Consider the following 16252-nt stretch of genomic DNA (forward strand, 5'->3'; position numbering starts at 1 on the left):
TAGAACCTGAATGCAAATTCCAGGCTCTCACCCATAGTCATCAAGCACTTTGTCTGAATTCTCCAAAATCACTCAGTGCCAATCAATCACTGGGAAGAGAGATTGACCTCCTGCCCTTCAACTTTCCATTTCTCTTCTGTAATCACTGACCTAGATGCCAAAGTGCCGTCTTTCTTGGTGATTTAGATATATATGCTTTGAGAGCATGGGAACTGGATTAAAAGATTAAACTTAAACATTTCTTTAGCACCTTCTCTGTTCAGGACACTCTTGGGTGTTGGGATACAGATATGAATAAAAAGGGTATTCACCAGGGTTTTCATATACTTTACAATCTAATAGGAAAGAGTATGAAGTTAGATCATTACAATTCAGCAATGTAACTGTTGTGATAGATATAAGCCCAGGGTACCAGAAGCACGAGGAAGCACTAGAGGGTACCAGATGAACTAGCCCCAGCCTCCCTCCTCAGCATTATATCCAACCATTCTCTTACTAGCTTCCTACGCCCTAGTCATACTGGATCATTTACATAAATCAAAGACCAAACTTTTTTGCCATCTCCACTGGCTTTGCACCTACAGTTCTTCAAAAATCAAATCACACATTAACTCCTCTCAGAAACCACCCTTGCCCCACAAGCTACAATGTATGCCCTTCATTTGTGCCCTTATAGTATGCATGGCACAAAACTGATAGCACATCCCACTATACTGTCCACTTGATCCAATGCAGCAAACATTTGTTGAGATTCTACTATGTACCACACACTCCAGATGCAAAAATAAAAGAAATATAATACACACCTTCAAGGAGTTCAGTCTACCAAAAGATATCCAGGGCAACAAATACTTCAGATTACAGATGATACAATGCACATAGAGAACACAGAAAAGTAATCTGTTAAATAGCTCTATCAGTTGGGCGTTTAGGGTAGGTCTCCCTAAGGCAGTGTCATCTGATTTGGGTTTTGAAAGTACAATAGGAGTTTGACAGATATTGCTGAAAAACACGTCTAACACAGGAAATATTTATGTACTATTTTGCCCATAAAACTTTAAGAATTTTGAGGGAAGAGGCTATGTGTTTCATCGTACATCCACAACCCTCATTTCTGTATCTGGAACATAACAAGAATAATAAATGTTTGCTAAAAGTTGTTGAATTAACCTTTCTGCACAAATGCAACATAGACAATAGGTCAAATATTATTCAATCCAAAACTGTTTCATTTCCCCATGAATAGAGATGACCCGTATTGCTCCTTGATTAGCTAATTAGAGTTGCTTTTCTTGTAAACATAAAAATAATTTGGGCAGTAATATTGTTTTTGCCCAATTTCAGTCTTCATTCCAGACTCATTCCACATCTTCACCAAAAATGCAATGTCAAGAACTGCTTGGGTCTGTCAATAGCCATATTTCTTTTTCAAAGAAGCAAAGAGTATCCCCACCTTTATTACCAGACAACACCCATGCATTTAAAAGAATGACAGTTGAGTGTGTAACTAATATGCCAATCAAAATCCAACTGATTTGCGGGAAAATTAATTTATAGGCTAATATAAATGCAGTACAATTCAACAAATACATACTGAGCAAATTAAACAAATAACATTTGAACTTACACTCTGCATGCCGAACCTATGGGAAGCAAATACCTGAAAAACACCTGAAACGTTCTCCACATCCCTCTTCTGTTGGACATCCTCGTGTAGGTTCACACGATTGTGGTTCAAAAGCACTTCCAACACAGGGATGGCCGCCATACTGCCCATAAACAGCAACTGACCGCCTGCGAGTCTAAATACAAACCAAATAGCTTTTCAATATCTCCAGTTTCCTTTATCTGAGAAATAAAATCTGGGATAAATTAATACAATTGGAGAAATAATGTTTGTAAAATTGTTCTGGTGTACTACAGAAATAAAGCCTACAAAATCAATGCACCCAGAAACCCACTTGTCTTTGAGTACAGTGACACTTGGGTTATTATTTATAGAGCACTCCCAGTTATATATTTACTCTTAGGGTTGAATGAAAAAAAATTTAGTGAATCTTTAAGAAAGTATGCTGGATAGACCAGATCACAACACAAAATGACTAATTTTTTGCCAAAGCAATGTACCAAGAGCTAATTAGAAAAGGTGAAGTGAATTTTGCTGGAGAAAGAGTAAGCATATTGGGAAGGGAAGTTAAGATGAACAGGAGTAAAGGGAAACCTTTAGAAAAGTGGTGGTAATTAATTTGAGCTGAACCTTAAGCCTTCTTCAGGAAGGCAAGGTGAGGCAAAACAATCCAGAGAGACATATATGCTAACGTGGAAGTCAAATTTACAAAACAGAAGCCTAAGTGGTCCACAGGTGAAGGTACATCTACAATGATACTTTACTGGACAACCAAAATTACTGACCTCTAAAATGGGAAAGATGTCAAAGGCCTATCTTAGGGAGGGGTGGGATAGGACGGGGTAGAAAAAAATTTTAGGAAATCTCTAAGGCAAATGAGAAAACTAATTCATCCTAAAATTAATTTACTCAATATAAAGGCATGTATCTAATGTTTAAACAAAAAGAAAGATCTGCAAAATCCTTTTCCTCCCCAAAGGCAACCAAAGGTGCATCTTTTAAGCCTCTTCCTATACTCAACTCTTACCAGTTAATAAAAATGGACAAAATCTGAGATTCCAGAGAATTTAAACCTTGAGCAACAGGGAAGACTAGATATACAAACCAAAGTTGAATCTATTCATTCATCCTAAATTGGAACCAAGGGTCACAGATATGTAAGTTGAACTCTGAGCAGGTTTGCAACAGCCTGGGGCTTTCACTGTGTCTAAGCAAAGGAGTCATAGAGGAGTATGAGTGAGGAATGGAACTCAGTACAGTTTCTTAGTAAGTTTTTAGTTTCTGTATTCAATTCATGAAGACACCTCTTATATGTGGCTTAGTAACATTGTGCTTTTCTGAAGTTCAAAAACATAGATTGCGTTGTCGTATAAGTAATGTTTTCCTTCTCATAGACACCAGGATGACCTTGATGGCTGTCTGCTCTCAGGGTCTCATTCTCACCTGTCAAATTCTGATCTTATGACTCATTTTTCATTTTCACTTGTCTTCTTCTGGATGAAAATTCTGTTTTTATAATCTAAGCATGATAAGCTCCACTCAAAAAAATTACTCATGTGAAAAATACCTTCCATCTACCTCTAATGTTCCTTCTTAACTTGTTTTTAAATTATAAAAATGTTTTCTGAAGTTGGTGTTTGTTTGACTTTTGTTTTGTTATGCATGTACCTGTTTGCCTGTAATCAGAGTTGTCATCTAATATTATATTTGCCAGAAACCAAATCCTAGTTACTTGTGTAACTCGTTTTGTAAATACCCCTCATGTAGATACTAAATAAATGCTGGAAAATGAGGATAATGATGATGCTTCAAAACACAAGTTATCTTCTATAATATGGTTCTGTTATTTTAATAATTTTAAAATGATTTTAAATGCACATTTTTATCTAAACTGAACTACCTTTAAAATACTTTACAAATATCAAATCATGTTGTACACCTGAAACTAATATAATGTTATATGTCAATTGTATCTCAATACAAAAAACATATATATTTAGCCATTCAAATGTTCAGAACCTTTGAAACCAACATTGTATTTCTGGAATTTATCCTAAGATGATTATCAGAAAAAAGACATATCTATGTGTAAAAATGTTCACTAAAGTTTTATTCATAATAACAAAATATATAAATAACCTAAATCTCAAACAATAGGAAGTGGATACATAAGATTGGTATATACATATAATGGAACATAATTCAGCTGTTAAAATTCATGCTGATAGAATAATGTTAAGTTAAAATAGAATACAAAATAATGATCAAATAATCCTATTTTAAAAATCATAAGCACATAGAAAGAAAATAGAGGAAACACCCAAATGCCAGTCAATAGAACTCTAATTAAATTTTTTAAATGTACACTCATACAATAAAATGCTATGTAGCTATTCAAAAAGAATAAAGCAGATCTGGGCTTACATGGAATAAAAAAGAAAAGAAAAGAAATTGAAAGAATAAATACTAAAATGCTGACATATCGGTTTCTTCTAAATGGTAGAATTATAAGTAGTGTTTTCTTTATTTAATAGAAATAAACCATTTTATTTCATTTATAAAACAATAAATCATTTTCTCCAATGATTAATTTATAATAAGGAAAAAAACAGACATTTTTAGAAGTACTCTATAATCTCCCAGTCAAGTCTGGTATTTTATTTATATTACTTTTGTATTAAACTTTAAAAATGTTTGACTTTCCATGGTCATTCACTATTAGTTAGATAAAACAAAGCAGCCATTTTGCTACTCTTTAGTGTTTGTTTCAAATGAAAAGAAAAGTTGAATCCAGTAAATATGAAATTTTGAATTATCTACTAACTTCATTTCATGCTATTCTTATTTCTCTGATAGTGAAAGAGTTAGTGAGTTGCTTTTAGTGTCTCTCCTATGTATATTTCTAGGCTCAGATGTAAGATTTAGAAAAGTCCTGCAAGAAAAATGAGAATGCAGAAATATTTTATTACAATATTAAGTATGAAATAAATCATACTTTTTCCCTTCAAAATTACTAATTACATTTTCAAAAAATAAAACAACATTCAAAAGTTAATGCCATTGTGTCCACACCTAAGCTATTTCTACATATAAATAGTAAATACAAAGTTTTCACATGGTCCTACCTGAGTCTTGGTACAACCATTGCATTCTGACCAAGGGGCATAGGAAGCCCACTGGCAATTGACTGGCGAGGAGGCACTGTCATAGTGTCAAATTGTCCATCATAAAGCCGACAGAAAGGTAGGAGAGAAGACAAAAAATTGGCAAGAATAGTCAAAAATTGCTTTACATTTTTTTTCCTAAGAGGTACCAAGAGGATCCCAAAATATATAAAAAATATATGTGGGAAGGACTCACTTTTTCAGAGATTTATTAAATATAATTTATGAAATATCTAGAATGTACCAGGCACTGTTTAGACACTAGAGCTATAAACATAAAAGAGATAGGATACTGACAATTGGTAGAGGGGAGGATGAAGACACAGATGTATAAACAAATAATCATAACACAATAATATAATCATGATCCTTTATACAGTATAGCTAATGAGATAGATTTCCTAACAGAAATGTGTACAGTATAATGCGTTGTGGAAATACACATAAGAGAGTGTCCAAAGTTGGGAGGCTAAGTGAGAACATATAGAAGGAAGGTATTATGGCCTTTGATGGGATTTTGGATGATGAATTGAAGAGCTATACAGAAATTTAACTGAGAGACAACAAGCTCTAAAACGACCGTATGAGAAGTAGGAAACCAAAATCTGGCAAAGGCTAAATGGACGAGAATTTAGTTTTACGTGCTTCCCCTGTTTATTTAGGTCACTTCTCAAGCACACACCCAAGTACAGTAGGGTCAAGTTGAGCTCAAAGGATTCCACCCAAATAAAATACACGTGGAAAATGGCAAGTTGACTCTCTTACAATGCTTAACTCTGGCTGTGTCCAAGAGGTCATGTTGCTTAGTCCAAAGAGATTAAGGAAGCCTTCCCTAAAACCACACTTTGCAAGGTGTAGAGGAACCAGGACTCCTGCTTTCTGGACTTTGAGTACATTCCTAATCTGGGAGACATCTCAGGTCAAGGTGATTCCTGCTTAGTTAAGCATAGCACTGCCAGGTGCTGCAGATAAGGAGTCCCGTTTGTGGCTCAGGTGCCCTTATGGGGCTAATCTTGCTAACCTGTAGTCTTGCTTGGCATCAATGATCCAAAGGCCTTAGTGTTTTTGACCTTTAAACAATCTGAACTTAATGCTATGTGTCTGTCTCCCAGAGACAGGCAGAGGCCTTCTCCAAACACCGAGGCTTAGGAAGGGAAGCTCGCTTGGCCTCACCTCCTCTGTGCACCTGTCCAGTCCCCTCACAGAGCCTTTATCACACCTGCATTGAAATCAACTCTTTCAAGATCTCAATCACCCCCTCTACTCTCAGTACCTTCTGGCTCCTCTGTGTCCCAGTCACTGGCACAACTCCAGACACATGTTCTGACAGTTCAATGAGGTAAGCCGACCTGGTCCCCTCCCATCAGACAGTGAAAGCAAAGCAAGGCTGTGAGTAAATGATGCTGGCTTTTTTCCAGGTCTCAAGAGCAGATAAACCTATTTTCTTAAAAAAACTCTCAACTTTTAAAATCCCAAAGACTATTTTGCAAAGATTACATTTAAAAATCAAATTCTGCTCTAAGATGTGTAAGTCAGCTGCCATTCCCTGAATTGCAGGTAAAACCATGGTACTGGGAGAAGCAGGAAACCTTGAGGTGTTTTTAGTCTTCAGGTTTCTTCCTTACAGGGAATGAAATAAAGTAAAATAAGAATAAGAATAAAACATGCTTTCTCTATAATTGCCTTTTCTAAAAAAGGGAAAGAAAAAAAGTGTTGAAGGGTTAAACATGCTCAGGCTACAATGTAAAAATCAGACCATACTTAAGAATTTCCTTAAAATAAAAGAAATAATTGTTAATGATTTCCACACACAATCCAAAAAATTCTCACCTTGAAAAAACTTGGAACTCTCCTATAAATCCCACCAAGAAGAATAAACTTATTGCCTAGGAGGGGGAAAAAAAACAATAAAGCAATATTTTAGTTAGCATTGCTTTAATGAGTCAAAAGTGAATAGATCTGTACAAGTCAAGATTTGTGAGTTGGGAATAGAAAGAGTGAAAGAACCATGGAGAAGCCTTGACTTAAAACTTAAAAGCTTGACTTTTAAGTTTTCATTTTAAATAAAAATTTAATACAATTATTTTATTTATTTATTTATTTTGTGGCCACATTGGGTCTTTTATTGCTGCACATGGGCTTTCTCTAGTTGTGGAGAGCAGGGGCTACTCTTCATTGTGGTGTGTGGACTTCTCATTGTGGTGGCTTCTCTTGCTGCGGAGCATGGGCTCTAGGCATGCGGGCTTCAGTAGCTGTGGCGCACGGGCTTAGTTGCTCCGAGGCATGTGGGATCTTCCCAGGCCAGGGCTCGAACCCGTGTCCCCTGCATTGGCAGGCAGATTTTCAACTACTGCACCACCAGGGAAATCTCTAATACATTTCTCTTGAGTTCACTTCCCATTATACATTTCTGGAAAGACAACTAGGGGCTAGGTGATGTCATTGACAAATAAATTGAAAAGACTCCCCAGAGTTAAATGTTCACAAACATTTCTTTAGGGTCCTATCATCTTTTAATTCCTTACTCCACTCTCCTCTCTAACTTTGGTACCCATGAGGGCACCAGAGAAGAGAAAGTCTGGAAAGAAGAACAGTTCCATGGGCTGAGAAGCTAAAAGAGAAATAGCTTCCTAAATGGAAAAATCAAAAGTGGAGGTACATTCCTAGCCAGAGGTGCCGTGATACTCATCACAATCCTTAGTTCTGCAGGTGGTTCCTTCAGTCTTTAAAACACCACAGAGGCCTTTTATAATCACATTCATGTGATAGCAGCAGCCTAAATATTGAGCATCTGACAGGTTATGAAATTGTATGTAAAATGTGATTACATTTTGTTTGAAAATCAAATGTGTATTGAAAACAAATCTACAAAGAAATATAACAAAGAATAGTTCATTTCTGGTTGTGAAATCATAGGTGACTTTTATTATTTTATTTTCATTTCTATGTATTTTCCTACTTTGACAACTCAAGGTGAAAGGAAATGCAATTCAAATCTGTACTGGAGACTCTTTAAAAATATCAAACACATTCAAGTCATAACCCAGCAAAAAAGTCCTTAAATCATCTTACCTCACATTTTACCAGGCCAATGTTCTTTCTCTTCTCTTGATCTCCCCAAACCTCTTTTCTCTCAGGGTAGCTGTGGAATGGCTTCCCAACATTTTTTCCAGACCCTTCTACTCACCTTCCTAGATCACCCATCCTCTTATTAGGTATCTTTTTTTCAGTTGTAAAATCCTAGTTGCCTACTTCTGCCTTTTACAGCCTTACAGATTTTTTAGCCTATAATCTGATTAACATAACCAAAAGGGCAGAGGGGTACCAACAGCTGTGGGCACCCTGGAAACGTGAACAATGGTGGGAGAGGCTATGGATACTTTTCTGATTTTTCAACAAACTCGTGAAGCACATAATGGAAAGTAACACCTTTTAAACGTTGGGGTGTTTTTTTTTTAAATTATAAACTGCAGTGGGTTGTTTCTTTTCAACAATATGTCTTTTTTTGTACTATGTCAACTCATTTTTCCTGCCCTTGGGCCAGCCTATCTCATAGCTTTTTCGTTTGTTTGTTTGTTTGTTTGTTTTTTCTTTTCTTTTCTTTTTTTTTTTTCCATTTCTCATAGCTTTTTTAGTCACTCCCAGGCATTCTGGAACAATCTAACAGTCAAATTTCAATGTATCATCCAATTTTAAATGTCTATCCTACTCCCAGGTCCTGCGGGAGGGGTGGGGTCCACTTCAAAATTCCTCTGCTTTATTCTCCTTCTTCTCTTCCCCACCTCCCCAGGGTGCCTGTCTTCTCCAGAGTCAGCGCAGCACGAGTGAGAGGGGCAAGAGCCAAAAGGATCTTGCCTGCCCGATGCAGCTGGAGTCTAGTGATGGTAAATCAGGGTGTGTTGGATGTTTGAATGCCAATTCTTTATCTCTCATGGTGTTTTTGTCATTCTTTGGATATCCTTCCTTTGGGAATCTACAACCACTGTTCTCTGGCACAAATGATTCGTCTCTTTGTTCAGCTCTCTTGAGTCTCACCAGTGCCTGCTTCCTGATGCTGTCTGCTGGGGTTGCTTCATCCTGCAGGCGCCTCCCAGGCAGAGTCCCTGACAACCCAAGTCTGGCCCCTTTCTAAAGGTCCACATCTGGTCCATGGGATACCTGCACACATCCTTGCCCTGTCAAATTCTGGATGTCAGGATGTAACCAATACTGCTGTGTTGACTTACTTGCTAACCACAGGGCAGTGAACCAGCCTATGCCTTTAGATTTTCTCAAATGTGAGTAGGGTATCATTCCCTATACACCCTCATGCTCCAAGGGACAGAATATTGCATACTTTTGAGAATGGAGATTGCCAAAGGGTCACCAAACAAATTTAGAGCTACTCTTTTGGCATTGCAGTAATACTGCATTGAATGTACAATATCTCACTTTAAAATGTGAGGGTACTGAACACCTAATTATTATTGGCCTTTGACTCTCAGGCAAAACAGACATCGTGAAAAAATCCATTTTAACATTCTATTACATATTTTATTAAATGTCAACGAAGTTTTAAGGGATATACTTTTTCATCAGAAAAGATAACTTTGCCACCATCTTCCTTGTATACATATTATAACCCATGAAGATCTGCTTATCACAAGTTCATGAGTTATACAAGCTGAATCTCTTAACCAAAAGAATGTCTTGAAAATTTGCTAGCTGAGTACTTGAAAATGAAGCAGTTATCATTCCTTGCCTTTGGAAAGAGTATCTCATCAAATGGACAAGATAGAACAATTACAAATTAATAAACAAATTAATGACAGACATAGATATATATCTGAATTAACTCTATAAAAGAATTGCTTGGTTGAAAAGATATCGTATCTTTGCAGTGTGTAATGTAGCTAAGCTGGGACTACATTTCCCAGAATTCTCTTCTCTTCTTTCTTATGACTGAATGAGCATTAGCTCTACCTCCTTCCTCTAAAGTGTTCCAGCTACAACCATTGTCTCTATGCTTCTAATTTCTCCATATCTGGTCTTTTACATTTGTCTGTTGAATCATGAGCCCATTTGAGGTAAAAAAAATAAAATATTAATTTCTATAGCATATACTGGGTTCCAAATATCCAAATTCCAAGAGAAAAAAGTATGAAAAAATCAAATCTAATTTCTTAGCATGTCCTAATATCTTGATCAATAAATTTAGAACATAGGGCACCAAACAGATGAAGAAGAAGGTAGATTTTAAAATCAATTTACTTACATCTTTATCAGAAATAGACATCAATTTGCAACACTTCTAGCGATAAAGAAATGCAAAAGGGCACAATAATATGATATGAGTACTTTGTAGCCATTAGAAGCACATTATAGATTGAACAATGACAGGAGAACATGCTTATGATATAGTGATTAAAAAGATTCAGATCTAGATTGATAGCAATTTCATAAAATATATTTTGTACATGCTCATATAAAAGTCTGAAAAGAAAGATTAAAATGTTAATAGTGGTTATCTCTGAGTGGAGAAATAATTGATATTATCTTTTCTTTGAACTTATTTTTGCCAAGATGGTAGTATTATAATATGGAAAAAGACATGTTTTTAAAGGTACAAACACCATCACAGTATAATTGACAGAAGACATCTGATAACATCAGATCAGCTCTGGGTGTGGCGAGGAAGCAGAAAAGCCCTCATCTGAGACATCACTGTGCCTGACCACATCCCAGCACCATGTGACTCATGCTTTAAGTTTACAAACCCCAGGTTCATCTCAGTCCACGGAAAAGAAAGTGAAGGTCTGGACCACAGCCAGCTCAGAGGGAAACACTTTTTGCTCTAAAGTCTTGAAACACTTCAGACCCAGTTATCTCCTATCCAAGGGATACAAAGAGAATGAAAAGAATTCTGGGACCACCTCTCTGAATTTAGTTCACATGAATGGTGGGGGCGGGGAGGGGCGGGGGGCGCGGGGGAGAAAAAAGAATACTCCCTCTTAAAAGGCCAGACCTGAAAACCATTTCTCGTGGTGTCTTCACAGCCGAAGTTTACCTTCTCTGAAATGTATCACAAAAGCATACCCTTCAGATTTACTGTAAAAATATGAATCTCTACTTTCAAATATAGGTGAGAACACTGCATGCAACTCACAAAGAAATCATTTCTTTATTTGTTGATATTTTATCAACCAACTGAAAGATAAAAGTAAATATGTTACCCCAGCAGAAAAATGTCATAATAATCAATGATCCCTCTTTAAGCACAAAACAATTATTAAGATGTCTCATCATAAAATAAGTAAGGAAATTGATTGATGGTTAATACAAATATTAGGAGAAAGTATACTAGCTAGATGACTCTAGGAAATGCATCCTATTCTTTTTGAGCTAACAAGCATTTTAAATTTTTAAATAAAAATACAAGACAGAGTGATAGAGATTAGATTATATCACAATTCTAACTTTGTATGGTTACTTGACATTCTAGCATCATAACATTAAACAAATTAATTTTATGATTTGTGTGTAATTTTCAATAACTTAATTAAATGTAATTTCACCCATGAGTTACTCAAGACGCACCTCTCACTCCGCCTCCAAAGGCCCTGGAAAGTGAGCGTAGATTCAGTATTGCAAATCGGTGGCATAGTGATGACAAAAGCAATCTAGCAGCTGACAGGGCTGAGAAATTATTGTTCCAGCATTATAATGTAAATTTTTTAAAGTTTAAATACAAACTTCTGCAATAATAAAATTGTAATAGCAGGTTCAACTTATTTTTGCATCAGAATTCTAGTCTATGATAGTGATTTCTGTCTTCAGTCCTGCATTCCTTTTTCCTTAACATTTGGCCATTTTCCATTAGACCAATATGTGTTTTTGGTAAACCTTTAGTTTCATTCCATTTATCTGTATCTTCTACTCTCACAAGCCTTATCTTCTCCTCCAGATTCCAAACTCTAAAGTTGCAAGTCTCCAAATTCACTTTTCTATAAAGCTCTTAGATAAGTCAGATCACGGGGGTTCATTGCGTGACTCCAAATCGAACAAACAAAATCCGTGGGAGGGAATTTTTCCCTAAGGAATAACAATTGTATTATTGTATTTTATTTCTTAATGGCTTTCTTGGGACTTTCATAAACATTGTCTCCAATCTCTGATTCCCAGACCTCTAAACCAATAAATTAACTGCAAGAAAGGAAAAACAAATTCACTTTGGCTGAATTGTTAACTATATTTAATTAAGGATTTTTTTAAAGTCACCCTCGGAGATTTCTCTTTCCTATTTTCCCATGTATTCTTTTTTTTTTTTTTTTTTTAGTTACTTAAGTTAAGCCTTACTCCCTTTTGAGTTAGCTTCGTTCACAAAAATAATGAAGTTATCTTACCTTCATGTTTGGGAAAACATTCAGGGCAGAAGACAGAAGGAAAATTTCCTCCTCCAGTGCCCAGTGAATTTTCAACAGGAGGAAGAGCCCAGCAGTCTACTCCCCGGCTGTCTCTCCCTGCTGGGGATTCACTTGGCACTCATATATAGAGCAAATGGTTCCAAGACTTAGCTGTGACCCCAACCAGGTTCTCTGGGGACACAGAGAGCCTGCCCTGTACTTAGTCTGTGTCTTGAAACCAGATGCACCTTATCAATTTACCCAGGCCTTAGCTACAGTCAGCTGGGACTGTTTGGAAGTGTAGTTCTGAGAAAACATCTGTAAATCAAGAAAAGCAACAAATGTTCTCACTTCAGTGTTTAAGTGATTTTCAACCAAAGGAGACTCTGTGTAAGGCAAGGGATAAGCCTCCTTCCTGTTTCAATCTACCACGCTAAGCAGATGTTTTCATGATTCTCTAAAAGGGTGTTATACAGCAGACTTTGAGATTAAACACTTTGTGGAAGAAAAAATTTAAATGCAATTCTGTCACTCAAAATGTAAGTGGAACATTCTGGAGTGGAATACCCCCAAAATATATATATCCTAACACAATATAATGCACATCCCTCATACTTGACTTTCAATGATCAAATGATCATTGAATGATCAAAAAGAGCATCTTTTTTTGCAAACATATTTAAAGGCATCACTAATTTCCCCAAGAACAGCCCTTAATCCTATGATATTCAGATCACTCTGTTGGAAAGTTCTTGTCACAGTCATCAACCATGTCTATGTTCTCTTCTTCAGTTGCCTTGTCTTATTCTGCCAGATCTTCACTTTCCATGGCTTTGCATTGATTCTAGCATTTCTCCAACATCACTTTCATAGATTTCACAAAAGGCTGCATTTTTGCAAGGTTTCAGATTTTCTATTAAAGTTGAGCTACAGTTTTTTTGTTGTTGTTGTTGTTGTTTTTGGTTTTGGTTTTGGTTTTTTGTGAGCTACAGTTTTATTTGCATGGTTTGGCCAAATATTCTGAAACTTGCTGTTAGGGCATTATGGGTAGGAGTGACATACGTGTGAAGGAGGAAAGGAAATTTGAACTGAGAGTAATTTTATAACTAAACATTCCATTCGTGAATATTTTCCAGTTTTAATATTTTTTCTTTTTATATCCAAAAAATTTGAATAATAAAGAACGACCCCCAACCTCCGTTTATAAATTAATGGTGGTCTTCCAGAGAAAATACTTCCACATCTTTTGTTCAAAGTGTTAGTGCTTTGTGTGGGAAAAAAATTTGCCACAGAGAAGATGATGTCTGATTCCTCAAAGAGTTCTTTTTTTAAATTCAACTCCAGTTGCATGAATTCCAGATGTCATGGACTCTCCTTAAGCACTCAATGTACAATTCCACATTCAGTGGCTGTCTTAGTTTGGGTTCCCCCAGAAGCAGATCTGAGACAAGAATTCAATTGCAAGTAGTTTTTTTTTTTTTTTTTTTTCAGTTTTTTTGGTTTGGGGTTTCTTGTGTTTTGGGGGTTGTTTTGTGAAGTGAAGTGATCCTAGAAAGCACTGCTGAGGGATAAGAAAGTGAGACTGGGAAGGAAAGGAAGTCAATACAAGGTACTTTAACATGCAAGATACTGAGGCAATTATAGCTCAGTCCCAATGAGGAAAACTGGGAGACACTGAAGAGCACGTCTCAGAGTTATTCCAACGAGGGGGTAAGGCTATATTTACCAACACCCTGTTTATCATTGGTTAAGGGTGGCTTCTGGACTCATCAACTCTCTGACACTTCCAGCTTGAACTGGGGATAGGTTGAGAACACATCCGTACCCAGGAAAGAAAGAAAAAAAAGACTTCCAGTAGAAAGTTGCAGGTATTTTCAGTATTTGTAAGATATAGGCAGGACACCACCAGCACCCGCCACAGCAGTTTTTCATGCATGTATTCATGCATGTGCTCATTAATTTGTTCATTCTAAATGCAACAAATATTTACAAAGGTTGCATAACATGATAGGCTAGGGGCTTTGACAGATGGGAGGCTTGAGCAACATCCTTCTTTATTTTCATCGTTTACATGCTGTAAAGATCATAGTAGCCCATTTATAGAGTTTCCTTAGTCTAGAGCATGAGTCACACACATACAGATGTATCTGTGATAATTTAGAACTTGCATTGTTTGGCTTCCAGAGATTGTATGCCAGAAATTAAATCTAAAAAGTTTACAAAAACTTCCTTTCACCAAGTGCTCTGCACGTGCCCCTCTCCACAGCTTTGCTCTCATATGAACAGTTTTTTCTTTCTGGAATTTCAATGGAGGAGCCATTGGAACAAAGGTTTCAAATATAGGTGGGAGCCACACTGTGGGAAATTTGACTGCCGGAAAAAGTTGTGTAGACTTTATTCAAAGGACAATGGGAATTCGCTCACTGGAAGTTTTAAGGAAAGAATCAAAGTGATGTTTTAGGATGATTTAAACACTGGTATCGTGCAGGCTACATGGAAAGGACAAGGAGGGGAAACAGGAAGTGTGATTTGGAATTTATTTCAGTAATCAGACAAGGGGCAATCAAGGCCTCATTTGAGAAGAGAAAGACGATGGACCAGAGGATTCACCAGACTTAGTGATTAAACATAATCACATATCAGATTGACTGAGAAAATTGGAAGAATTTAAGAACAAATTAATGAAGGGGGAAATAAGAAGTTGATGAGAAAGAGGTAGTTTTAGAAAAGGGACATTTTTATTTTGAAGAAAATATCTAACACATAACTGGAAATGTAGATCTCTTTGGGACAAAATATCTTGGCATGAGGGAGAGAGGTTACAGAAGAAGGAAAACCAAAACAATTCATTGTCAAGCCAATTGAGGGGAATTTCAAGGAACGGCCAGTCAACAAAGACAAGTGCCACATGGAGGTCAAAGAGAAGTATTAAGGGAAGCCCACACCACGCAGCAATTAAAACATTGTGGATAAACTGAAGGCAAAGTTTCCCCACAGATTTTCCACTCTAGTCCTACAAGACAATTCAGGAAGAGATAATTAATTTCGTGGTTGAATGAGTGTAACAAGCTGTGTATGTTATAGAGCAGGGTTTCTCAATCTCTGCATTGCTGACCTTTTGGGCTTGATCATTCTTTGTTGGTGGAGTGGTGGGAGGGTTGGGGGGATGTGGGGGGAGGGTGGGGAGCTGTTCTGTGCATAGACGGTCAGCAGCCTCACTGGTGTCTACCCATTCGATGGCTATAACACCCTTCCCCGGTCATGACAATCAAAAATGTCTCCAGACAATGTCAAATGTCCCCTGGAGGCAAAATCACCACCCTCCACTGAGAACCACTGTTAGAGTATCTACCCCCAGCAAATGCCCAGCCTTATATTCACAAAATGCAATGTACAGGGTAATGTCAATTAAATGTTATGAAAGTTCTACAGCAAGCAAAACTTTTTCAAACCAGAATTTCCCAAATTCATGTGACCACAGAACTTGTATTTTTTTTCTTTTTCTTTCTTTTTTTTTTTAATAATTTTTTATTTTTGGCTGCGTTGGGTCTTTGTTGCTGCGCGCAGGCTTTCTCTAGTTGCGGGGAGGGGGGCCTACTCTTAGTTGCGGTGAGCGGGCTTCTCATTGCAGTGGCTTCTCTTGTTGCGGAGCATGGGCTCTAGGTGCACGGGTTTCAGTAGTTGTGACACGTGGGCTCAGTAGTTGTGGCACGTAGGCTCAGTAGTAGTGGCGCACGGGGTCAGTTGCTCCGTGGCACGTAGGCTCTTCCCAGATCAGGGCTCAAGCCTGTATCCCCTGCATTGGCAGACAGATTCTTAACGACTGTACCACCAGGGAAGTCCCAGAACTTTTATTTTTAACAACCCCCAAAACTGGTACATGTGACAGGCTTTGGCAAATTGTGTCTGAGCCAACACTGAATCAGTAGAAGGGGAAGCAGATTTCGGCCAGACTGTGGAAGAGTCTGCAAGGACCCAGTCCTCTCCCCTTCTCCTGCAGAGACACACTCCCTGTTCCCCACTAGTCCCCACTTCCTGAAGTAGCACTTCAAAAACTGTTACTGTCCCCAGACCCTAAT

General features: G+C 37.3%; 1 protein-coding gene across 1 annotated transcript in view; it reads right to left on the reverse strand.

Annotated features, from left to right (window-relative positions):
- Nucleotides 1–12304, reverse strand: part of C7 (complement C7) — a 59641-nt gene extending 47337 nt beyond the window's left edge. The window contains exons 1-4 of the mRNA XM_082622354.1: nucleotides 12174–12304; nucleotides 6622–6677; nucleotides 4753–4828; nucleotides 1661–1802 (exon numbers count right to left, since the gene is read on the reverse strand). Coding sequence (XP_082478480.1) covers nucleotides 1661–1802; nucleotides 4753–4828; nucleotides 6622–6677; nucleotides 12174–12179 — 280 coding nt within the window. The 5' untranslated portion in view covers nucleotides 12180–12304. The remainder of the gene's footprint in view (nucleotides 1–1660; nucleotides 1803–4752; nucleotides 4829–6621; nucleotides 6678–12173) is intronic.
- Nucleotides 12305–16252: the final 3948 nt, after the last annotated feature.

The sequence above is a fragment of the Mesoplodon mirus genome (genome assembly GCF_964341445.2).
Source record: "Mesoplodon mirus genome assembly, chromosome: 5".
Taxonomy (NCBI): Eukaryota; Metazoa; Chordata; class Mammalia; order Artiodactyla; family Ziphiidae; genus Mesoplodon; species Mesoplodon mirus.